Below are 25,502 nucleotides of genomic sequence, written 5' to 3'. Positions count from 1 at the left end.
TACTCGTATCATTCAAATGACTATGAATATGAATATGACGTCCAGTTGGCCCTGTTTTGACCTTAATGCAGCCCTGCAGGCCCGTCGGGTCAGGAAGGCCTTCCGGCTCGAAACTTTGCCAAACAAATACGAGCGTTCATCCAATCGGATGTGACCCGGGCGGACGACAAAGTGCAAAAGGAAGGAGCGACTTTTGCTTTTTCTTTGACGACACTCATTGCAAAACCGCAACTTTAGCTGACTCCATGTCAAATATTTGCTGGGAATTGCAATATTGCGGGGAATGTTAGATTTGGTGTGGCATCTGCGGGTGCTTTGGGGTCTTTTCTCGAGTCACGTCGTCTCCCCCACCGCACCGCACACGTCGGGAACAACCACGTTAGCGTCATTTAAGAGAATTCATTCATTGAACAGCACTGTCAATGCCCCCCACCCCACCCAAAAAAAATGACGCTATCCATTTTTTGGGGGGGGAGATTCAGCGTCGCGACTGAAAATATGCCAAACCAGCCCGAGTGGCTACAGGTGTCCGATTAAGTGAGGCAACGACGCGATAGATTTTAGTGGCGGCCGAGCGGAGGTTGAGTGCGTCTTCTTCGGCTGGCGCCGCTCCTTCATCTCGCCGAGCTGCTTTTGCGTCTGAAAAGTGGCGTGCGTGAGTGCCAATGGATCAAAATCAGAATCAGTTTTATTGGCCAAGTGCGTAACAACACACAAGGCGGTCGGTGGCGCCCCGGTACGACAGTCAGACCTGGCGCCGCGCAAACTTTACGCGGAGCAATTCAGCTCCACGTGAATCTTCACTGCAGTACCGTGCCGTGCCACAGTGCGCCAGGCGGCACTGAGCTCCACTGGAAGACACGCAGCGGAATTAAGAGCAAGAAGAAGATGGACTCCGACGAAGCGCCAGTCAAAGGGGTTGTTTCCACGGAGCAGAGAGACAACAACGCCCATCACGAGGCCAACGTTCCAGAACCCTCCGCAACGTGTGAGAATCCCCCCCCCGTCTCCTTTAAGATTCCTCGTGTGGCCGATCGGGTGTCATCGTGAAGCCAAACGAGGTCTTCTCGGCACGCTGTCCAACCAAAATGGCTGCAGAATAGTGCAAGAAGCAAATGTTCAATCAAAACAACCATATTATAGCTGAGAATGCAAAATGCCATAGATGGGCTAACAGAAATGAGCAGAGACGTTAGGGTCATTTTTGCTACTCGATGAAACGGCGTACGAAAACAGGCGCTGGTGTCGCCGATTGGGGACCTTCTCCGTGTCTTCTTCTGACAACCGCGTCTTTTCTAGTCGAGCTGAGTCCTGACCCCCCACTGAAGACACGCTACTCAAAATTTGGACTGACCTGCGTACTCAGGATATCAGTGTACGTAAAAGGTAAAAAATGTGCAAGAGCGCAAACGGCGACAAGCTGTAGCTGAGGATCAGCGTAGCGACGGGCAAACTGCGGGCGCTTTTCCCGCTGGTGGTGGCAGGAGGAGCGCGCAGTCTTCCGTGAAAATGCCTTTGACAGCCCCGCGCCGCCACAAAACTGCTCCTGGCAACCCGTGACGGGTGGGAAACGCGTATGGCCCGGCTTGACACCGAACGAGAGAAGCGGGCCGATCGGGGGGGTCGTGGACGGACCGGCGAGGCTTTTCCTGCCGGCCGAAGTCGAGCGGCGGCGGCGGCTCCTCGGCGTTTGTCGGTCCAGTGGCAATGTTGAGCCCAAGAACCTCAACTCCGATCCGTCGCGTCACGTTCATGTCTTGTTGTTTACGCCGTTCCCAGCGCTGGTGTCCCTCAGGGCAGATTCCACGTTTGTGCGTGCGTGCGTGCGTGCGTTTGTCTCTTTTCTGTCGATCTGGGTCAGATCTTTGTCGTCGCCCTTCACCCTTTTCTGGCCACGCCTACTTTCCTTTTGTCGGACGTTTTGGTCCCACTGTCTGTGTGTTACTTTTTTTTTTTTTTTTTAATGCTTCCACGCGCCTTGTTTTCCTTTTTGTTTGTTAAAAAAAATGTATTTTAAAAAACTAGTGCCTTGCTTCCCTGCACGAGCCCCCAACAGCGCGAGAAGGCCGAGCGTGGCCAATTAAAAAAAACAAAAGACGGAAAAGTGAGAATATTGCAGGTTTTGAACAATTTGACGTTGGAAACAAAAAGATTGGCACGTCGTTGTTGTTGAAAATGTACAAATATGGCAAAATGTTTCCCGTGCCCCCCCCCCCCTACCTGCACTAAGTGGGCTAAGTGTCAGGTGGCGAAGCGAGCCCCCCCGCCGCCGCCGCTCCAGGATCATGTTGGTGCGCGCGTGGGTGGCGCAGCGGCGCCAACGTTGCGGCCCGCCCGCTTCGTGCCTCCCACCGCCCGCCCGCCCGCCCGCCTACTCGCTCGCTACTTGGCAGGACTGCAAATGGACCCACACAGGCACGCACGTTCGGCAACGTGGGCACCTGCCACATCCCGGCGCTCGCCTTCTCCCTCCCGCTACAGCGCCGGCGTCGCGGATCAATGGCCGGCGCCCCCGACCCGCGTCCATCCCACCCGCCAAAATCAACTCTGGTCTTTTTCTTCTTCTTCTTCTTTGTGCTTGCTCGGGGCCAGCACGGCGCTGATGTCACCTTGACCTTTGACCCCCTCAAAGCGGACCGACGCCTTATCGTCAGCCCTTTGGAGGTCGCCGACGTATTTTTTCCCCGCTTCCAGAAATCTCTCCAGGTCTGGTCGTCATGGTTACGAAACCAGTTAATGAAAACATTTTACGGATACATATTTGGGATCGTTGCGTACAAGTTCAAACGGCATCAAAGTTCGACTTAACCTCTAACCTTTCAACCCCGTTTTGCAAGCTGGCGTTGGACAGATCGGCGTCGATCTTCAACTTTTGCGATGGGTTCTCGTGACCTCCCCGGACGTCGTCCGACTTTTCCCGCTTGTATTTATTTATTCGATGGGGCTTCTGAAAATATCACTGGCTTTGGTTGTCATGGTTACAAAAAAATAAATCGATAAATACATAGAGAGAGAGAGAGAGAGAGAGAGAACTAGGAAATGAGCTGAATTGTATGGATACATTATGGGCTACTGTCTTGAAATAGTTTCATCTCTGGAGCGCGAACTCTGTTTGAAACCCTAAGCCAGGTTTCGGACCAGGTTTTGAAAGTCCTCCTCGATACAAAAAAACTACAAGGCGCCTCGAAACCTGAGGCCAGCCTTGACGCGAGCCCCTAGAAGTTGTTGTTTTTTTTCCGGGCCACGGCGTAGTTATGCTTTCCCTCAGGAGGCCGAAACATATTGATGAACTACTACAATGCAAATCGGAACATTATGAAAACGTGACTTTCATACACAATAATGGGGTTTCTTTTTTTTTTTGAATGAATGCGATATCTCCAACATTATTAAAAGTGAGGACACAATTTGCAATTTTCGGTATTTCAGCAAGAAACACGAAGCCTCCGCACATGATTAGATTTCGCGGGCCACATAAATGATGCGGTGGGCCAGATCTGGCCCACGGGCCTCGAGTTGGCAACTTCCAGGTAAAAGTGGCTTTTCTCTGGGCTTGTCCCGTGAGGGGTCGCCACAGCGTAACATCTCAGACGAACGCTCTATTTGTCTTTACGACGGGCGCTTTTCCTGACGCGACCCATCTCGAGGAGCGGAGGCCTCAGAGAGGTACGACCTCGCGACCCCTGCGTTACCAAAGCAACGCTCTAACCACTGAGCTACGGGCGGGGCCTCACGACAGGCCGTCTTCACCCGACGGCGACTTCCGGATGAACCGTGCAAGTCAAAGACGCTCCCACAAATACGCTCAGTCCATGTCGCTTTTGCATCCACTTTACGATTCATTGATATTTCCCAGTCGAGTCGCGGGGCCTCGCACCGTCGGCCGTCTCGGGGAAAGTCAATCATAGGCTGCGCCCCCCCCCCACGGAGAAATTTCATGCCAGGGTTTTTCCGAGAAGAAAAATGTTACTGCAAACTTGGGAAATAGGCGGCGTAGTAAAGAATTCTTTTTGGACGTCTTCCGGCTTGGAATTTCCTGACCTGTTGTGAAAAGATGAGCCTCGGCGCTCGGGTTAAAAGCGGAGCCGTCGTCACGGCAGAACCTCAAAGTTTGCTACATCGCCACGGCGGCGGCGTTGGGCCACGTAAAATCTTTCGATCCCGTCCTGACACGGCAAACGCGGCTCTGGAATGATCGGCACCAAATGGCGGGAAGCCCAAAACTCAAAACGCTGAAGAAAGTAGCGGATTTGGACCGGGTCGTGGCGTCGGCGTGAGCCGCTGACCGACGGACGGGCCGACACGGCGCGTGCGGTCGCATTGACCCGTGACTCGTGATCATGGTCGTCGTCACCACACCTCACTTGGGGCCATCGCGCTCCTCCGGTATTGAACGCACCCACGCGGCAGAGAGAAAAAGGAAGACGAGGATGCCGACGAAGACGACGAGGACGCTCGCGTGGACTCGTCGACCGCCTCCGCCGCTCGAGTCCACGCTTCGTAAGCAACTTTCATGTTGTGAAATTGTCATCGATCAATGGACAACTCGTCGGTTTTGACCATCGATTCATTGCTTTTTGATTTGTGTTATTCTAATGAACTTTTACAGTATGTTGAACAAAAAAAAAAAAAATGACTTTGAAAACCGATACATATTTTTGCCTTTTTCTGTTTTTTTTACTGGTTTTACAGATCAAAGCAGCAACTGAATCAGAATCCATTCACAAGGAAAGAATAATAATAATAATCTTGACAATTTGAACACTTTTACAAAGCGGCTCTGAATGGTTAACCGATTATGAAAAAAGTGGATCAATATGATGATTGATTTGTTGAGGACGATCCATTTCCTAAAAAAAGCTTTCATGTGGCCTGACACGAAGTTGAATCTCGAGCAGCCTCAGTCGTCAACACGGACTGAAAGGAAACCAGCAACCCCGCGACCGGCCTCGCAGCCCCGCTCGCGTTCCCCGAGTTGAACGCCGTCGCTGCCGCTCAACCGACTTCCGCCTTTGGCAAAACGTCGCAAGTCGTCTTTTTTTTTTTTTTTTTTTGACACGAGGCGCCAGCACAGAACCGCCAAAGATGACCAAAGTCAACGTTTAGGCCTTGCATGTGTCGTATCATATTTGTGTCAATAAAGGGATTGCGAGGATGAGGGTGGAAAATGCTCAGACAGCTTTCTGGCTTGATGAAAGTACACTAGTGCGCTATTTTCCCCCCTCACTAGTAGCCAAAGCGGATGCTCAGATTACAAACAACAGCAAGATGATCAAATCCTTCCAATGAAGATCCAGAAGGTCCGTCGTAGCACTCGTAGCGCACAGATGCCAACAAGGCCACCGTTGCGCTTCACTATCCCAACATGTCCACTAGTTTTTCCTACTACGCTGCCAAAGTTGTCCCACTAGTGGACACAAATGTGATACAGTAGTTTGGGGAAGGGAAAAAAACATGACTAATCAGATGGTTATTCTTTCCTCCTCGCCGTTGAAGTACAGTATTGATCGATCTACTTTCAATTCCGTGCACTCGTTTGCACTTTGCCCTCACTTGAAAGACGAGTGCGAGTCCAAGTTGTCCTTCTCTTGGTGCACCCCGGAGGTTCGAAAATGTCTCAAGGGATGCAAGTCAGGATTATTTGGACAATCCTATGATTTCTAGATGAATTGTTGTCGCGCAAACATTTTTAGATTTGAAAAGAAAAAAAGACAACATTTGAACACGTGATGTGTTAAAATGACATATTTGAAAAAGAAATTTGTCATTTTAACCCATTTTAATAACCGATGTACATTTGCAAATGAAGTCCATTTCAAGGACTGCTTTGTTTTTTGTTTTTTTTTCCCCCCCCAGTCTATGTTGACATAGTAAAGTACATTTCAGAGTCAACACTTTTTTTCTTTTTACTTTTTGCGTATCGGACTTTAATCCGCTCTCGTTTCTTTTAGAATCTGGACTTGGACTCGAATCCAGAATACTTTTGCCGCCGCTCAGTCCTGTTCTGAGATGAACTTGGAGCCAATTTGATGATAGATCTTGCGCGCGCACCCCCCCCCCCCCAAAAAAAAAAATAAATAAAATATTGATTACATTCAGATCTTCTGATATTGAAGTCAATCTGCGGAAAAACAGCAGGGTTGATTGAACAAAAACATGCAGACATGTATGTCATTATGTATTCGTTGGTGCACTGATTCCTCCCGGTGCGGCTACTTTTTGAGTATGACTACTTTGTCATTCTAGGAAGACGACGGAATGTCGTCTCGGCGGCGGCGGCGGCGGCGGCACTCGAACGCATCACTACGAATGCCGCATGGACCCACGCTGCGTTTTCACGCGCGTGCACCGTCCTTCCTGCAAAGGCACTACGTGGCGCGTGCACGTCTTCGCGGACGGACCTACGCACCTGTCGCCGATGCCGGCGGGCGGCGCGTCCGAATGCACAATTCGGGACGTCGTGTCGCCCGGAGGGGGGCGAGAGAAAGGGCGGACGATGACAACACGTACGACGGTGGCCACATGCAGCAGGAATAAGAATGAGAGGAATGGAGTCCTTCCTACCTTGGATGGGAACATAGGACATGTTCCAACGGCATTGAACGGGGGTGGCGGGCGGGGGGGGGGGGGTGGGGGGGGTGGGGGGGGTTGCGGCGAGTCTCGGCGGCGTTCCGGGAAGAAAATGTTGGATTGAAAGGGGGGAGTGAGTTTAAAAAAAAAAAAATAAATAAAAAGAATCTTAATTAAAAAAAAAAACCGACTCCTTCCTAAGGGAGCCGATGATGATGATGATGAAGATGACGATGCCAATAGTCCGCCGTCTTCGACATCGGCATCATCGTCATAATAAGCACCATGTTAATAATAACTAATAATGAGAATAATCCACCACCGCTTTCCGAAAGCGCGCGCGGCTCCCTCCCGGTGCATATAAAAATAAGACAGGATGCACAAATGTGTGTGCGTGAGGAGGATTTTTTTTTTTTTTGGGGGGGGGGGGGGTGGGGGGGTTACGAGTGGGCGAGAGAGCCGAGCGCGCATGCGCACCCATTTCAAGTGGGCGCGCGCTTTCCTAGCGAGAAAATGAGATGACTCGAGGAAAAGTGCGGGTGCACTGTGTCATAGTTACAAAAAAAAAAAAAAAAAATGTGCCGGGGCGTCAAGAAATAGATTTGACGGCCCTGTTTCCGGTTTCAATATGAACTGGAAGAGAATCCGGAAGTGTGGCCTTTTTATCTCTCTCGACTCCACATTAGTGACAACATCGTCTGACCTTCGCTCTGGCACCCGCCATTAAAGCAACAAGTAGTGGATATTTCAACAATAACCACGATAAGAGGGTGAGTTTTGCTAGCAGCAACGAGCAGGAGGAGGCGACTTTCTCCCCACACCGACAGAGTTGTCGAAAAGCGCTCATGAGCGCCTCCGGTTGGGGCGCCGAGCACGTAAAACATTACAAATGTGTCATGTTAGGCGCCCTACTCATACATTTTGGTCTCTGCAGGCGTTTCAAAGACGAAAATCGCCTCCGTTTGGACGGCAGAGTGAAACCGGAAGTGCAGCGGCGAAAGAACCCGAAGAGCCAAAATGGCGTCGTTTCCTTCTGAGTGGTGCTGCCTTCGCGTGATGCGGGAGATTCGCCATTCCACAGGTAGGGCTGCCAATAAGAACATGTCATAGTAAACAATTCCAGGAAATTGGCTTTTATGATACTCATTTTATACAGCAATGTGTTTGAATTTTGGAACATGCATCGGGTTCAAGAAAATGACCATTTGGACGTTGACTTTTGGAGGGAGCCTCAACGCAGCACGCGGCTTTGGTTGAAATGTTGAAGTGTGATTGCCCCCCAGTGGTCATAGGCAGCAGCACGTTTACATAAGCTACAAGCAAATTTCAATACTGCTGGAATTGAGAAACTGCCACACTGGAGAGTGACGCACTGCATGGATGGATATGTATGGATACATACATACACACACACACATCTTTTTTCAATTGTATTTCAAAACAAATTCACTATCAATAACTAATCCTGAATCTTTTTTTTTTTTTTTTTTTTTTTTTCCCCCCTTTACAAACTCCAAAGTGTTAGCCTCACAGTTCTGAGGACCCGGGTTCAATAATCCCAGTTTGCATGTTCTCCCCCGTCCCTGCCTGGCTTTTCTCCGGGTGGGCACTCCGCTTTCCTCCCACGTCCCAAAAACGTGCAACATTAATTTCAGACTCTAAATTGCCCTTAAGTGCGATTGTGAGTTCGGCTGTTGTCCGCCTCCATGTGCCCTGCGATTGGCCGGCGACCAGTTCCGGGTGTCGCCTGCCTCCCGCCCGACGACAGCTGGGATAGGCGCCGGCACTTTCGTCAGCCTTTGTGAGGATAAGTGGCTGAGAAAATGGATGGATGGATGGATGGATGGATGAAATAACCGCCCAAAAAATAGATTGAAAATCTGTTCCAAATATTACAACTCCACTTGATGAGTTGAAAAAGATGCCGAGTGTGAAAATGTGTGTCGTTTGGAAGCGATTGTGTATATACAAAGAGCGCAGCACTTTTTGAAAGCGGCGCAACTGTTTTGTTCAGGAGAAACGGGAGCACATTACGTCAGGAAAGCTGCATGAACTTGAATTGAAAGCTTTTTTTGGGGGGGTGGTCAGTTGCACATGACGAAAGAACAAAATAAAGCACCATATGAAGGGAAAGCATTTATTCTTCTTACGTGAATTGAGAGAGCGTTTATAGAAAGGTCATTTGTTCAAAAATACACCAAACTGCTCTTGGATTTGACAGCTAATCAAAACCAACAAAAGGCTCCCAAAATAAATCCCTTCCATCCGGTGTACGCCCCCACCCCTCCTAAAACAATCCGGTGAGAGTACAACCTAAAACGAGCACATGACGGCTACAAATTTACCATTGGCAAAACACTCAATACATTCAACATCGCGGCTTCCCCCCCCCCCGTCGGCCGCCTTTCGACTTTCGAGCACAGAGCAACAAAGACGCCGGAGCGGGATTGAAACCGACGGCGGAAGGCCGACTTTTCGAAAACGTACGTCGGTGATGAAACTGGCAAGTCAAATCGACATTGCGCGTGCTGTATCAAACTCAGTGCTGAAATAAAGCTTTTGTATAAAATATAAACTCTGGAACTTTTGCACCGCACTCTTCTCACCGCCAAAGTAAAAAATATACACACACAAAAAAACAAAAAAAAAACACCGGCGTTCGCTTTGTCGTTCCTTGAGCTTATCGTGTGCCTCCAAAGAACACTTGCAGGGTTGAAGACTCCATTTTCCAACGCAAACCAAATATTACTAATATTATAAATACGACCGAGTTCTGTCGCTCTCAGTTTTAGTTTTTGAGTTTGCTCAACGTGGTTGACCAAAATAGCAAACAAACAAAGAACAATATCAAACACCCCCCTCCCCAAAAAATAAAAAATCTTACATAACATCCTGAAAACAGAATTTTTTTTTTTTTAAATCAGTTTGGAATGTTGAGATTTTTTTTCAATGTTTCGTTGATCTGATTTGTCCAACCCAAAGAACCATCAAGCGTCCAGTGAAAATATATCAATAAATAAGCAGTACAATGTAACTGCATAATGAAAATAATAATAATAATAGAAAAAGGTCAATGTACATGATGTATGGCAAAAAAAAAAATGTATCAAATATCGTTGACGTGAGCTACAATCTCGGTGACGTCATCGAAGCGGACAAATGCGCGCGAACCTCCAGGTGACTCGTTTTCTTTTTAGCGCAGACGCGTGCGTGACAATTTCAACGTTGAAATGCAGGCCCCAATTTTTATTTTATTATTATTCTTATTTATTTTTTTTTTTTCCAAAATTCTGACAGCAAAGAGCTGAGCTCAAAATGGAGCTTTCCTGGACCGATACTTCTCATTTTTCGTTTTGCGACTGAACTGCGACGGCCGTCGGCATCTCTCTGCAAAGAGACTGGCGTCGTGGAAAAGTTCGTGCCGTTCAAATTGCTGACATGTAGGGAAACGTTGGACAGTTGGACGCGCGCGTTTAAACGGCGTCCCGGAAAGGTTCAAAGTTCATTTTCAGTTCGTCCCGAAATTTCAGCCAATCCCTTTTGCGAGGAAAGTATTTCGTGTCATTCCAAGTTTTCCGACAGAAGTCTGTTACTGGGACCGCGTTGTCGCCGTGGGAACGGCGCTCCAAAGGTAACCGAGGACCCCCAAAGTGAGGTATAAACACGACTTTAGTCAAACCGTAGAAGACGGACAAGCGGTTTCAAACCTTCAAAAGCTGCTTTCACCGTCACAGAAACCATCTGATTGTGGCTCAGCGTCACTCGACGAGATCCCAGCACCAAAAGGGCGGCGCCGCCTCGAGATACGAGCGGCCCCCGCCTGCGAGCTTTTCCAGATACGAGCTAGTTTTCAGATGAGGTTTTTGCTTTACTTGCTCGCGAATTAAAACTTGACTTTTACTGTCAAAGATTTAACTGCATGTTGTGTACTTCAAAGCAACACGTAGCTTCTTTGTCTTCAGGAAGTAGTTCGTACCTTGTCCACTTGTTAAAAAGGTTTTATGAGCCTGTAAGCGACGGATATTTGAACCCACACAATGGAGAATCGCACTTCATAAAATAATACTCGTGTGCTTTATCTTCTGGAAAAGAGAAAAAAAAAAAAAACGCCTTACCGCTGCTGTAATATTTGCCCAATTTGTGACAAAATTCCGTTTTTTTTTTTTTTTTTTTTTTCTCCACTGTCATTCCTGTATGTTTTTATAAAGCACTTGATAAAAATGTTTTGCTTTGTCTCTGATGAAGGAATTTTTGGCATTTTCATGCACTTCAATGGGGCAAATTGATTTGAGGTACAAGTGTCACAGAATTGAACTCGTATCTCAAGGCAAGGCCTCAGCTTTTTGAAAGTATTTTTCTTTTTTTGACCCACTGGCGGCTTCTATAAAAGTTGAAAGTCGATCGTCCCGTCCCGTCCCGCTCGATGCGACGCAAACGAAGCAGCTGGAGGTTGAACACGATCCTGTCCCGGTAAAAGATGGCAGATGGCAAAGGCATATTCCAAAGTTAACAGTACAAATATCCAAGAAACACCAGCGAGAGGAACATCGAGTCGAGAGTCGTGAGGTTGAACGGACGTGGGATCGGGACGGTACCATGACAGCGACCTGGATTTTTGCGACGTGTGCTGTTCCGCCCCCGCCCCCGCCCCCTCCCCCGGCGCCCGCCAGTCTTTCCCACATTTAGCATCTTAACTTAAAGCCGGCGTTTCCTCGCGGCAAGTACAAAAGAGTCCGCGCGTGGAGGTCAGTACAAGCCCACGTTGTCCCACTCCACAAGGTATTGCACCTTCCCGTCCGGCATGACCCGCCTGGCCAGGATTCTCACCGCCTCGCCCCCGCCCCAGCTCCTGGCAAGCGTCCCGTCTTCCAGCCCCTCCCGGGCCACGCCGCCCCCGACGGCATCCGCCTGGGGGAGAGGCGGCAGATCGCGTAGCAGGATGGGTTCCGGCTGCTTCTGTCCCGGCTGGTGGTGGTCGCTGGAGTCCAGGGGGTACGGGAAGCAGGGCGGGGGGAGTCTGCAGCCGTCGTCCATGCTGGGGGAGGAACCAGAAGAGTCGGAAAGTCAAGGCGGTTCGACGCAACTTTATGGGCTGTATTTTCGGAAGCGACGCATCTACGGCGGAGGGCAAAAACCGGCGCCGAGCGTATTTGTCAATTTTGCAGCCACGTCTGCGACAAAAGTCGGGCGTACCGGCGCAAGGACGATTTGGTGGCCTAAATTCAGGCCTGCTGGGACCACGTCTACGTCCGGCGGCGTAGTACGGTAGGTAGACTGCTGGTCTAATGCAATTTTTGCTGAATTCATGAAGGCATGACTATCATCATCATCATTATTATTGGATACTTTTTAAATCATCCCACTGACCAAGACAGGATCTGCTGTGGGGGGTGGAAGAGAGATGCTCTCCATGAAAGTCATCATTTTATCGCGTGTGTACACACGGTACGGAACTGCTCAGTGTCGTGTACGTAGAGCCACGCACTCCGCAGTCTGTTGCTGGGTTGACCGGTTCGCGGTCATTCCGGTTCACGGTCACCGCGTAGCAATGCCGGAGCGCATCTCCGTGGCTGTTCGTGGAGCCAGCCGACGCGACCAATCGCCATCCCGCGAGCAGACGGCGAAACAAAAACCGGGCCGAACCTAACCGCGTGCGGCTCAACAGGCTAGCGTGTCTTTGCCGATGAACTTCCAGCATGCATCGACCCAACCGAGGAAATATTCTGATTGATAATTTTGGGTGGGGGGCTCTGAGCCTAGAATTCAAACGTGAAAGAGCGCCAGTCACGTTCTTGTTTTTCGATTGCTGAGCGAAAATGGACAGAAGGAATGTTGCGCGGATTCGTCGTGGTAGGCCCGACCTCAGCCGCCGCGGAACCCGGTACGAAGGGCGCAAACGCTCGTGTGCGGTTTGGACGATGATCGCATGACCATGGGAGCGCAAAAACCTGTTACAGTGTTGGAGACCTCTGGAGAGCGCCGCGTTTCTGTTGCACGCCGTGTGGTACAGCGCGTACATCCGTTTCGGAGGAGAACTGCGGGAGAAAAACAATCCGCGTGGGCAAAGTTGACAAATTAGACTCCATCCAATTAGGCAAGTGCACAAACAAGTGTTGCCCCCCTTCAGGAGACCAACATTTTCAGCTGAAGTGGGCGCAGGTAGGCGGGCGTCCGCACACATTTCCAGGCCAATTTTGCAAAATGAAAATTTGTTTGTGTCGCGATGGTGCTGAGGAGCCTCCAAATGGTCTCCAATGAAACGGAATATGTTTGATCTTTCCGGGAGACGTCGTCAGCGGAGCCCGACTGGCCTAAACGACAAGAAGGCGAACCCGCATCACCTCAGGTGCAGTTCCTCCTCGGACCTCCCGGGGGTGTACAGGCCGTCCCCTCCCACGTAGCCGTGGCAACAAGGCAGCAGCTCCATAGGGTTGGACAAAACCGGGGGCGGACAGGCCTTGAAAGGAGACGGACAAAACACAAATTGGGCGTCGTCATCACGCCACTCCACTTGTGCTCGAGTGCAAACTGTGGGTGGTGGTATGCACGGTGAAGAAAGAGTAAGGGGGGGGGCTTGGCTCCTTCGACTTACAACGCCTTCATCTACCGACGTCTGGTTGTCACGCGGGAGCTTGAACTTCCCAGACGCCTTTCAAAACCTACTCGGTCAAAGCGTTCATTGGTCGAGCGCAACTATTTGACGATTTATCCTAATTTGGTCGACCAACTTCACACGCCACGGCGGCGATATTTGAGGCAGACGAAGGCTTTGCGAGAAGCTCGGAACGTCGTTCTCGGCGGGCGCGAAAGGTGACTCGTGTGACAGATTGACGGCTTGTTTGGACAGCCGAGGCGCTGACCTGCGTCTCGGTGATGCGCCGCTTTGACTTGCGGGCCTCGGGCCCGGACGACCTCCTCTGGCAGGGCGGCGACAGCGGGCTGAAACGCAAAGACGGCGACAGGCGCGTTCGTTACCATGCTCATAAGCTGGGGAGGAGAAGAAGAAGAAGAAAGACGTTCTCCTATTTTGGTGGAAATTGGCAGAGCATGATGTTTGGCTTTTGTTTTTTGTTATTTTTCAAAAATAAGACATCTGCACCGTCTTACTTACTTCCTACAATTTTAGACTAGACTCGACCTATTTTCAGACTGACTGGAACGGGGAGGGAGGGACTGAAAAAAAAAAAAAAACCTAAACTCAGTTAATCCATGATGAAAATAATGGTCATTTGCATTTATGAGTAACGTGTAACTGAACTGTAGTTGAACTAGCAGCCTTTCGTTTGTTCGCATTAATCAGCCGCTTTCAGTTTCTAAAGGGTTAACAAGTTCATCATCTCTCCCTCTTGTGTCATATTGAGAAAAATGTCAACTTTGCTTGATACAAAAAAAGGTTTTAAAAAAAAAAAAGGGAAATCTGAAAACATGGTTAAATGTTGAGGCATCAATTTTATCCAATTTACTGAGCAATCAATGGAATAACTTGTACTAAAAATATTTGATGGCAATAGCACTGGTAAAAAAAAATGTTTTTATGTGGTGGAAGACGTTTGGAATGACCCGTCATCGTCCTGATCATCATCGTCTTGTTGTTGCGCGCGTGACAGAGTTGCTGCGTCAACGTAGACAATCGTGCGAAAGCGTTATAGCCGTAGCGTCATCGCCCGACCGTCATCGTCTAATCGTCTGACCGTCATCGTCATCATTTGACCGTCGCAGTCATTGTCATCGTCTGACCGTCGTCGTCATTGTCTGATCGACATGGTCGTCACCTGATTGTCATCGTCTGACCGTCACCGCCATCGTCTGATCGTCATCATTTGACCGTCGCAGTCATTGTCATCGTCTGACCGTCGTCGTCATTGTCTGATCGACATGGTCGTCACCTGATTGTCATCGTCTGACCGTCACCGCCATCGTCTGACCGTCATCGTCATCATTTGACCGTGGCAGTCATTGTCATCGTCTGACCGTCGTCGTCATTGTCTGATCGACATGGTCGTCACCTGATTGTCATCGTCTGACCGTCACCGCCATCGTCTGATCGTCATCATTTGACCGTGGCAGTCATTGTCATCGTCTGACCGTCGTCGTCATTGTCTGATCGACATGGTCGTCACCTGATTGTCGTCGTCTGACCGCCACCGTCACCGCCATCGTCTGATTGTCATCGTCATCATTGACCGTCGCAGTCATTGTCATCGCCTGACCGTCGTCGTCATTGTCTGATCGACATGGTCGTCACCTGATTGTCATCGTCTGACCGTCACCGCCATCGTCTGACCGTCATCGTCATCATTTGACCGTGGCAGTCATTGTCATCGTCTGACCGTCGTCGTCATTGTCTGATCGACATGGTCGTCACCTGATTGTCGTCGTCTGACCGCCACCGTCACCGCCATCGTCTGATTGTCATCGTCATCATTGACCGTCGCAGTCATTGTCATCGCCTGACCGTCGTCGTCATTGTCTGATCGACATGGTCGTCACCTGATTGTCGTCGTCTGACCGCCACCGTCACCGCCATCGTCTGATTGTCATCGTCATCATTGACCGTCGCAGTCATTGTCATCGTCTGACCGTCGTCGTCATTGTCTGATCGACATGGTCGTCACCTGATTGTCGTCGTCTGACCGTCACCGTCACCGCCATCGTCTGACCGTCACCGCCATCGTCTGACCGTCACCGTCACCGCCATCGTCTGATTGTCATCGTCATCATTGACCGTCGCAGTCATTGTCATCGCCTGACCGTCGTCGTCATTGTCTGATCGACATGGTCGTCACCTGATTGTCGTCGTCTGACCGCCACCGTCACCGCCATCGTCTGATTGTCATCGTCATCATTGACCGTCGCAGTCATTGTCATCGTCTGACCGTCGTCGTCATTGTCTGATCGACATGGTCGTCACCTGATTGTCATTGTCTGACCGTCACCGTCACCGCCATCGTCTGATCGTCATCGTCTCTGCTGTGCCTTGACGGTGCATTGGACCGTAGGACCCAAAAAACTCGAGCTAATTAAACTCTGCTGTTGTGATTGAATTTATAATCCTCGAGGACAAAAAAAAAAAAAATGACTGTGGCCTCATTTGTATTATTTAACTGTTTGGACTGAAAATGTAATTTCTGTTTTAATTGAAATGTTATATTACTGACACAAGCATTGTCCAAAGTTAACTAGTAGGACTGTGAATTTCAAAATAAGAGCAAGTTCATACAAAAATATTACACATTCAAATAAGTGCTTAACTTCAGAATAATCCTTTTAAACAAATGAACACTTCCTGTGTTGATTGTATGGGTAGAAGCAAAAGGATAGAGTGTTAAAAATGCATTATACACGGGGAGAAGGGTTTTCCAAAATTACTGAGGTTGACTTTGGGGCTGCGTATTATACATGGGGGTTCTGGGGGGGGGGGGGCAATTATGCCTGTGGACATACGTTTATGTGCAGACAGCAGAGGAACAAAGGACAAATCCACCAAAATGATAACCCTACGCAACAAACGTTGACTCGCCCTCTGTGCTGCACGTGGCAAATGATGCGTTTACCCGCTTTTGGCGTCTGCCGTGCGTTAATTTTGGCCTGGTATGTTAAATATCATCTCGAAAGAAAATAAATCAGTTATGACAATCCTGTAAGATTGACAGACAGAGCAACAAAAAGTGGCAGAGAAATAACTGAACAATGGACAAAAACAAACAACGACCTTCTGCGGTGGGAGATGTTGACAGGCGGCTCGGTGATGAGGGGCAACGAATCGGACGTCAGCGGCGGCGGGGCTCGAACCTGCAGCCCGAAAAGACATTTCTTCTTCTTGATTTCTTTCCCGGAGACGAACCTGCGTGCCAAAAGAAGCTTGTGAGGTAGGATCCTGGTCCTCTTTCGGCGCCCAAAGAAAAAGACGCGGCGACTGAAACCCGCTTGAGAAAGGATTGCTGCGAATTTGGAACCGAAATGTTGCGGAATTCGTGGACTTGTTGAAAAGTGAAGGTGGAATGCGGCGGGCGTCTCACCGCTCCTTGTGGGCGTTGAGCGCGTTGAGGAGGTTGTGACATCGTTCTTGCCTCGGCGTGTCGGAGAGCTGCACGGACGACAAAAGTCGTTGTGGATCGGGAACTTGGATTCTACTTCCTTCTCCTGCAATTGCGCACGAGTTCCCCATTCAGGGTTGCGGGCCGATTTCAGCAAGATTAATTTAGGGAAAATCATATGGCTGGCACTTTTGTCGTACGCTCCGTTTGTACGTGTTGCTGCTCTGAGCGTGTTTGTTTTTTTTTTTAAAGGTTTGGAATTACTTTGTATTTTTACGTGAGCCCATCTATGACATTTCATATTGTACGTCAGCTATGAAGTTGAACGCGTTCAAGTTTAATTTCACGATGTTCGGCTGTCTTTGGTTTTAGGGGTCAGTTTTATCGTAAACTTCAGGAAAACGCTTGAAGCGAGCACACTTTGGCTCTCGTTTGGAGAATGGTGAGTGAGCGAGGAGAACGTGGGCCCGAGGAACCCTCAAAAAGGGGAACGTTGAGAGAGGCCAGTTCTGGAACACGTCCCTCGCCATAAACGGGCTTCACTTGGTCTGGATTTCCTCGAGATAACTGGAAGGTCAAGTCAAAAATAACTCTGGTACATGCATAGGTTTCAAGGTGCGGTTCAGGGACATCCCTTGGTCTCCGGGGCGGTTGCTTGCGAGGGCCAGATTGGCTACGGCTACGGTTTTGTAAATTGCCTCGCTTTTAAGGTCCGGATGAGGTGAGGGGGTTCCCAACCCTCGGCTTGTGTACGTGCCCGGATTTTCGGGTCTCCATTCGGTATCTAACTTGGTGTTAGCATCACTGTTGGGTGCGTGCGCTTTACCTACGATGTGTAAACAGGGGGTTCACTGGAGTGCCAAAAGGTTGGGAGAGTTTGGCTTTTGCTGGTGCTACTAATTTCGGGAAAAAAGTTGTGCTCTCGTAATGGTGCCATTTTCTCTTTCCAAGCTGTCGTCAAGTTTGGGCTTTTCGAACGCTTTTGAGTTCAACTTTAATGACGGTTAATGGGCTTCGAGTCTACACGGCAAGGGGGGGCGCTGCATTTCACAGGATTTCATCATGGTGCTTTTGAGCGGAGGATGCACAGTACCGCGCCCAGAAGCAACGAGTCCCAGTTCTCGTTGGTGAAGGACAAGATTTCGTGGTCGAAATCAAAGTACTTCCTCTTGCAGCACAGCGACAGGTGGTAGAGCACCAAGTGGGCCAAGTCCACCCTGAGTGGCAAGGAAAGAGCGGCGGTTAACGCACACCGAAGGGCCTGGACGCAATCGCGGCAGACAATCGTCCAAAACCTCACCAGGTCATGGGGAGTCTTTTGACAGTCTCTGGTCCTTTGTTACACACGGAGCACTGGAACTGATAAAACCTGAAACAGACGCATAGAAAACACCCACTTAGACAATCCCATTTACATTTACAATTTTACAGCCCATAAAAAAACAGACAGGAGAGCCTAAAAGTCATCTTTGAAATTGTAACTATTTTCCATCACCATCCATCCGTTATCTGAGCCGCTCATGCTCACAAGGGTCGCGGGAGTGATGGAGCTCATACCAGGTATCTCTGGGCGACTGGTTGCCAGCCAATCGCAGGCCACATAGAGACAAACACACCTACGGGCAATTTACAGTCTGCCCGTTTTTTGGGGAGATGTGAGAGGTAAGCGAAGTCAACGGAGAAAAGAACATCCAAACTCCGCACGGGCGAGATGCCAACACCAATCCTCGCGCCTTTTGTCAGAACCATCTGCCGGGTTTTTTTGTTACTTCAATTCACGGCAGCAGATCCAGTGAAAACTACGCAGCGCGTCGTGGCCGGACTTCGGACGAACGTGCTGAAAACAACTTTTGAACGCTTCAAAAGAATTTCAGCCGGACGGAAGCGGCGCCGCCATCATCCCGACACGACGACGCTGTTTTGCTTCGATGTCAACTGTCCAGCGGGTGACCCCGGATCTCGGCTGACACGGCAACAATGCATCTGAAACGCGTGCGGCGCCGGCAAATGAATGGCACGTGACCAACCCCGGCGTGTTGACCATTCCGCGCGGGCTTCGCTCTTCAATCTTCCTCCCATCCGCCGCCTGGCAGATGTCGGACGGAACGCCAGCTCGCCTTCGTTCGCCTTTTCTCTGGCTGTCAATCAGCGCGCGCCGACGGGCGGGGCTCCCGATCGCCGGGGCTGATAACGCCGCGCCCACCCCGACCGGCGGCCCCGATCAAATGGCTGAATCCGTTATATTGGGCACGAGGGCAAAGCAAAGTCGCGGCGAGGCGGCCCAGCGTGGCCGTCTGTCACTCCTCCACGAGGTCAAAGGTGAAACGTTCTCATGTGGCACCTCATATTCTTCCGACCCGCCTACGGCACACCTCAGCGCTGTTCTGCCGCCCTCGAACACGTCCTGTACTATTCCGCCACACGGGACTGGCTCACGTTCCTCTCTTGGTACTCTGTGGTGGGCTTTCTCTGGGTCTCCGAAGACACGTCGTCGCTCCTTCTGAGCTTCTCTGTACTTTTCCACGAGCATCCTCGAGGGCAAATATTGCATCTGCGGTCGGTCCTCTTTCTCGGCATGAAAGCCTCCTGTTGCTCGCAGGTACTTCCTTCAGTCCTGAGTCGAGCCTCCGCTACTCCTTCCCGTCACTGCATCGTGTGGCCCATCATCTTTTTTTTTCTTTTTCACTTTCCGCAGCTCTGAACGTCGCCTTTGTTGTTAAACAATGGGAACTAGTATACACTTTTCCTCCATTCTTCTGTCACGTCATCTGTCCCGCTGGTATTCTCTTGAACAATTGGTCAAAAACTCCACAGCCACCTCTCCAAATGGCTTCCATACCTCCACTGGTACGTCATCAGGACCGACTGTCTTTCCATTTTCCATCCTGTTCAGTTCCTTTCTAACTTCCCCCTGACTAATCATTGCCCCCTCCTGGTCATTCACACTTTCCTCTTCAACTTTTCCTTCTCTCCCATTGTCCTCATTCATTAACTCTGCGCTGTCCATCTGATAATAAAGACATTTCCCCCGTGACTAATAATAATTGATTCTGATTCAGTTCCCAGCTCGTGCAAAATGTTTGAAACGTTCTTAGTTTGATGACAGTCTACTTTAATATTACAATACATCTAATTTGTCATGCTTGCTGTTGAGTGGCCCAAACGCCAAGAATTTGGAAACTTTGAAGTGAGAGATCATTGTTGCATGGATCGCTCATCGTCGGTCAATCGTATATTCGATCGGTTTGCGGACGAATCTTTGGGCCCGTAAAATCCGGGACGTTGTGAAGGTGGAAGACGAGAAATCAAGAGCCGCTACCAACTTGCGGCACAATTTCCAAGGGCCGCTTCCTTACCTGTCCCCGTAGAGCAGCGGCTTGCTCAGACACTGAGTGCAGGCCTCGTGGAACCACTGGCCGCAGCTCCCGCACTGAAGCATCTTCAGGTTCCACCTTCACGCCGGCAAAAAGCAACACGGATGGATTTCATTCCGCAGAATTCGGCAGAACTTCGCCGGCTCACTCACTCTCCGGGTCCGGCGCAGTAGCAGTAACACTGCTGCTGATTGGACAGATGCTGCGCGTCCCAGTCCAAAGACGTCAGCTGATAGGGCAGCCGCAGCTTCATGAAGTGCATGAGGCGGGCGAAGCGCCCACGCTTGATGGCGCCACCTCGCTGCGGGGGGAAAAAAAAGCAATTTGAAGACGGGGGCACGTGGTAGAATTTTCCAGAATCTGCGCCAGAGGATTTAGTTTCTGACCACTTTTTACTTGTATTCCTTAGCATGTGTAATTTAAACCGCTCGAGACTTCAACCTTCCCAGGATGGTCGCGTGGCGTAAAGAACGTGGCTCCAGTAGGGACGGACGGGCGAGTACCGATACGAGGTATCAGTGTGGTGGGCCGGTGCCGGCCTTACTTTAAAAGATCGGGTTCTGGTGCGGGCTGCCGATGCAAGCCACTGATACAAATCTGACATGAAGTCCTCCTCGCCAGTAGTCGGCGCTGCACCGCGGCAGTTTGACGACACCTCAGTGCATCGAGGAAGAATTCACTTATCTACCGTTGTGTGCGTTGAAATTTCATGCATCGAATGTGCTGGTGCGAGCCGTACTCGGTATTGGTGGCTTCCAACGAGCGCTTCTCTGCCCTGAGTTGTTTCACGCATCCAGATGTAAAAAGCATACAATAAAAGCTGGAATTCTGAACGTTGCTCTCATATTCATCTTTCGATCTGAAACCCAAAAGTTTTCAGTACACAACAAGAACCTTGCAGTTCCAGTACTGCAAGTCAAGGTACCAACTTGTACCTGTCCTTGTACTTACATGGGCACTTTTGCTGCCTTGCTTATCGGTAGCGAGGTGTTCGTCCGGCTGATTTATTTGGCTGAAATAAGGCCTCTTCGTTGAAATCAAATGTATTGTTTACACTTTCTAGCCTCATGCAAACAAACAGTGAGGAATTGTTCCTCTGTCCATCATCAGCACATTCTTGGACGTGGCAACTCAGACTGCGGCTATGAGTACAGCCGCTGTACTCGCTTTAGCTTTCGCCAAAGTGCTGTTCAGCGATGGCGTCAGTTTACGCTAACGCTGACAAACGTCCTTTTGATTGCTGAATTTTGTTCCCGTTTGCTTCATAAAGCAGTTGAAAGCGCACCAGTGGCTGTTTCCGTCTTCCGACTATCCAAACCACCTGTTACGTTCCTCCTAGTGGCGCTAGGCTATATTCAGGCAGTCAAGAGACGAGTGTAGCCAGAGTTGTTTTTTTTTTTTTTTTTTTTTAGTTTGGTTGCAGGCGTGAAGAAGAGCTGCCGTCCAATCATAACGAGAGGCCTTTCTAATATTTTCTGTCTTTCCAAGCGAGACGGTAAACGTCCCGAATGGCGGTTACCTCCATTCTCATGATGATCTGGTGTATTTTGCGAGCGCCCTTCTCGACTCGCGCAGGCGGAGCGAACGCGAGAGCGTTTACGGGGTGGAATGCGTGAGATGAGCGTTCCGACCTTGGTCGCTACGGCAAAGACGCACTGGCGGCAGATCCACGAGTCGCTGTCAGCTTCCGGCTCGATGCTGGGCGTGTGGCACTCGGCGTGATAACCTGGAAGGAGGGCGCGACCTTTCAGTGGCATTTTGCGCGCAGAGCGGCCGGCTCCCGTCTTTAGCGGCCTTTTACACCACTACTACTTGCGTCCTGGGTGCAGCAAGTCCATTTAGCAGCCTACCGTTCCCCCCCCCGTTCACACACACACACACCATGTTTGTCCGACAAAACCTGAGCTAATCTCCCGCCTTTGCACTGCGATGCTCAACGTCATATTTTTATTGGCTTTTGACTTTGATGATGATTAAAATCTCAGCATCTTCGGCCATGGCTCTAATTTGACACATGCAACATGGCGGCGTCTGTTTCTGCCTATTCATGTCAGATGTCTATGCTGTAAAGCGCATCCATTTTTTGAGAAAAGCGGCCGTGCAGTGCATGATGGGTAATGTGGGAAGGCAGTACCGTCAATCACGCACCAATCAACATTCTGACACTTCACATCGTACCTTCCCCCTCGAATCCCCCCCCCCACCCCCCACCCCAACAACAACAAAAAAAAGATTGTCATTGGCTTCCCTTCTGCCGTTATGATCATTTATGACAGCACTTTGATCATTTTCCGATTTTTTTCCAGGTCGGCGCTGCAAGAAGTTGACGGCGCGTGATTGGGCGCTCCTCCTTACCGTGGCGACATTTCAGACAATTTACGAGGGGCTCTTTGAGGGGCGGAGCGTCGCAGATACAGCAAACTTCCTCCACGCCGGCTGCGACTGGAGACAAACAAGAAGAAGAAGAAGAAGAAGAAGAAGGGGAAGAGAGAGCAAAGAAAAATGATTCTGGACAGCAAGTAAGTATTCCTTCACATGTGGACCGCCCCTTTCATGCGCGCTTAGCACCTTTCGATCTATTTCGACCTTGGTAGTGACGCTCGAACGTCGACGTTCATTTCAAACGACATCTTGATTTTGGCACGTGAGCGTCCACAAAAGCCGCTTTTGGATCCACTTTGTCCATATTTGGCTAAGACCGCACCCCCTTTCCTCTGATTGCTCGGCGTGCTGACCGACGCTAACGTATAATGCAAATGATCATCACATGCTAATGGTTAGCGTCAATACGCTCAGTTTTCCAGCCCTTCGAGCAACGGCTACTTGAACACAAATAGTGCTCCACACATGTAGAGAGTTAATTTAACGAGACTTATGTCTATATTCTTGACTAATAATACAGAAATTGAAATTGTAGTACTCTAGGTAGAATCCTAACTTGCTGCTGTCACATGCTAATGGTTAGCGTCAATACGCTCAGTTTTCCAGCCCTTCGAGCAACGGCTACTTGAACACAAATAGTGCTCCACACATGTAGAGAGTTAATTTAACGAGACTTATGTATATATTCTTGACTAATAATACAGAATTGAAATTGTAGTACTCTATGTAGAATCCTAACTTGCTGCTGTCACATGCTAATGGTTAGCGTCAATACGCTCAGTTTTCCAGCCCTTCGAGCAACGGCTACTTGAACACAAATAGTGCTCCACACATGTAGAGAGTTAATTTAACGAGACTTATGTATATATTCTTGACTAATAATACAGAAATTGAAATTGTAGTACTCTATGTAGAATCCTAACTTGCTGCTGTCACATGCTAATGGTTAGCGTCAATACGCTCAGTTTTCCAGCCCTTTGAGCAACGGCTACTTGAACACAAATAGTGCTCCACACATGTAGAGAGTTAATTTAACGAGACTTATGTATATATTCTTGACTAATAATACAGAAATTGAAATTGTAGTACTCTATGTAGAATCCTAACTTGCTGCTGCCAAACTGAAAGGTTTCCGATGTTGACAGTGTGTCCTTTTTAAATAAGCTCAAAGTCCAAGTCCAAGTCCAAGTGTGCAGTACTTGGTTCTAAATGTAATTTTGCAACCACCAAAAGAGAGCAACCCCGATTGCTCTCGCCTGGGCTCTAAAGTTGCTTCACCTGCACAAAACCAGAATATTAACTGGGGTCTTTTCCGGGTTTTCAAACAATTGCACGTTTCTACACAAACTATTCAAGCACCGAGCGGCAATTCAGAGAAGCGCTGGAATATGACGCCAAAATTAAGTCAATATTCTTCCTAATGCTGCGGTTTCGCAAGATACATCGAAGGTTAGCAATACGCTAACAAACGATCCCGGCTCGTGGTGAAATATGTCTATGGTGTTTTATTACATGTTACTATTAATTATCATCTCCATCAGGAAAAGCTGCCAGTGTCTGTTTAACGTTCTTTGTAAGCTTTCCCCAACTTGTGAATATCGTGATAATCCCAATTAAAAAAAAAAACAGTTATTCTTAATGACGGGTTTACGCGGAGATGTTTTTGTAGTCTCGATTGAAGATCTCCGCTCAACCGTCGACGTGACGAGCGAACGTCCGATCGGGCGCATTTGGTGTGAATCGTTTTATCGGAACTGACATTTTTCAGGCGTGCGGCATGCGCAGATTCACGTCAACTTCACGTAGTTTAGCAAGATACGGACGTCCATCTTCGACTTGGCATTTTTTTTCTCCTTTGATGAAAAACAAGCGGTCGCAGATCAGCTTCGGTCGGAGCCGCCATCTTTTCAAGCTCGTAGACGCAACCAAGTGTTCCGATTCGGGTCTTACATGACAAATGTGAATCCAAATCAAATTCCAATTCGATCGGGCCTGTTTATTCCAGTTGAGGTTTTTGACGTGGAGCGTTTTCATTCGGTTTGGGCTTCTGAACGGAAACTGATCAGGATACGACGACTGCCATAGTTGGGCAAAGCGAAAGAGGCAAACGACGACTCGGCGGTATGCGCGAAGCGCCCGTGCGAGGCCTTGGGAGAAATGGTGGCTTTTCCTTACAGGAGTGGATGTCTTTCCTCAGGACCCAAAACTCGGAGTTGTCCTCGAATCTCACGAGGCAGCATCGCTTGACGCCGTCGACCTGCGGGCGGACAGCGGTTGAAAGCGGCCGTCGGCCTTCGCGCGGCGACAAACAAACAAAAAGCCCCCGCGGGTGGGGGGGGGGGGGGGGGGGCTTACCCTCTTGACGTTGCCCAGGTAGAGCAGCCCGTCGCTCCATCTGGCCAGCACGTCGTCCCCCTCGCTGACCCCCCCCATCCTAGCACCCGCAAATGGGAAAAATCAGATTGATGCGCTCAACAACCACTTGACGAGGGGATGTGCCGGGAGGAAGACGAGCGGGAGGAAGAGGAGGTGTTTACAACCCCCCCCCCCCTCACCCCTCCCCCTCCCGTTCCTTTCTTCCAGCCGGATACGTCGTCAGTGGGGTTAAACGTCTCCCCCCTCTCTCTCTCTCTTTTTTTTTTTTTTTTTTCGGTGGGGCGGGGGGGGGGGGTGCAGGGTGCAGGGTGGGAGATGAGCATGAAGAATAGACGAGCAAAGATGACCGCCGATGCGAATGCGCCGCATGATGACGACGATGACGATGACGATGATGATGATGATAGTGACGGTGACGGCGGCGATGACGATGACGACAAAACACTTTGATGAGCAGCAAAACTTGCCCGGGCGCCATCCGGCCTACCTCCGCTCGAGTGCGACTCACTCCCCCCCCCCCCCCTCCCCTCCCTCCCCTAATTCCTCGGGTCCGTCCTTTTTCCGCGGGGGTCAAGCCGATTCCCGGCCGGGCCGCATGTGCGTCGCCGTCATGGTCGTCGTCGTCGCCGCCGGCCGCTCGTGCACGCGTGCAAGTGTCAGTCAAGAGGAAGAGCAGCGAGGAGGGAGGGCGACCGGGAAAGCCAACACGCCGCCGCCGCCGCCGCCGTGCTTGCGGCTCCTCTCGCTTTTTAATTTTTTTTTT

At 49.8% G+C, this 25,502-nt stretch overlaps 2 protein-coding genes and 1 long non-coding RNA gene across 8 annotated transcripts in view; 1 reads left to right on the top strand and 2 right to left on the bottom strand.

The window, feature by feature from the left end:
• syngap1b (synaptic Ras GTPase activating protein 1b) overlaps positions 1-6,592 on the bottom strand; it is a 77,067-nt gene extending 70,475 nt beyond the window's left edge. The window contains 1 exon segment of the mRNA XM_061820539.1: positions 6,565-6,592. Within this exon segment, the coding sequence (XP_061676523.1) occupies positions 6,565-6,586 (22 nt within the window). The 5' untranslated portion in view covers positions 6,587-6,592.
• A 447-nt stretch (positions 6,593-7,039) lies between these two features.
• On the top strand, positions 7,040-15,124 carry LOC133501457 (uncharacterized). 3 transcript variants are annotated; one of them, XR_009795186.1, is made up of 3 exons: positions 7,040-7,340; positions 7,505-7,651; positions 14,178-15,124. It is a non-coding gene; the product is annotated as an uncharacterized LOC133501457 (long non-coding RNA). The 3 variants fall into 3 exon arrangements; XR_009795185.1 differs by lacking the exon at positions 14,178-15,124 and adding an exon at positions 7,727-8,416 and having other exon boundaries at positions 7,045-7,340; XR_009795184.1 differs by having other exon boundaries at positions 7,048-7,340; positions 14,290-15,124.
• Positions 8,556-25,028, bottom strand: phf1 (PHD finger protein 1). 4 transcript variants are annotated; one of them, XM_061821233.1, is made up of 14 exons: positions 24,719-25,028; positions 24,539-24,620; positions 22,337-22,423; positions 21,613-21,707; positions 20,134-20,282; positions 19,964-20,059; positions 17,908-17,976; positions 17,701-17,824; positions 16,590-16,657; positions 16,283-16,414; positions 13,431-13,509; positions 12,912-13,027; positions 12,519-12,605; positions 8,556-11,605 (listed from the first exon to the last, which is right to left on the bottom strand). In XM_061821233.1, the coding sequence occupies exons 1-14, from the start codon at positions 24,794-24,796 to the stop codon at positions 11,317-11,319; spliced, it is 1,551 nt and encodes a 516-aa protein (XP_061677217.1). In that variant the 5' UTR covers positions 24,797-25,028; the 3' UTR covers positions 8,556-11,316. The 4 variants fall into 4 exon arrangements, with proteins under 4 accessions (XP_061677217.1, XP_061677216.1, XP_061677218.1 ...); XM_061821232.1 differs by having other exon boundaries at positions 24,539-25,028; XM_061821234.1 differs by lacking the exon at positions 12,519-12,605 and having other exon boundaries at positions 24,539-25,028.
• Positions 25,029-25,502: the final 474 nt, after the last annotated feature.

The sequence above is a fragment of the Syngnathoides biaculeatus genome, chromosome 5 (assembly GCF_019802595.1).
Source record: "Syngnathoides biaculeatus isolate LvHL_M chromosome 5, ASM1980259v1, whole genome shotgun sequence".
Classification (NCBI taxonomy): domain Eukaryota; kingdom Metazoa; phylum Chordata; class Actinopteri; order Syngnathiformes; family Syngnathidae; genus Syngnathoides; species Syngnathoides biaculeatus.
Note: the sequence above shows the minus strand (reverse complement) of the source record. Positions and strands in the feature narration are given on the sequence as shown.

Bases quoted from the DNA above. Each gene is read 5' to 3' on its own strand.
- phf1 (XM_061821232.1), bottom strand. From the start codon at position 24,758: ATGGAGCGACGGGCTGCTCTACCTGGGCAACGTCAAGAGGGTAAGCCC. The intron at 22,424-24,538 runs GTAAGGAAAAGC...GTTTGTCTCCAG, and splicing joins GAGGAAAGACATCCACTCCT to TCGCAGCCGGCGTGGAGGAA. The intron at 16,415-16,589 runs GTGAGACGCCCG...TTTGGCACGCAG, and splicing joins CTCAACGCCCACAAGGAGCG to GTTCGTCTCCGGGAAAGAAA.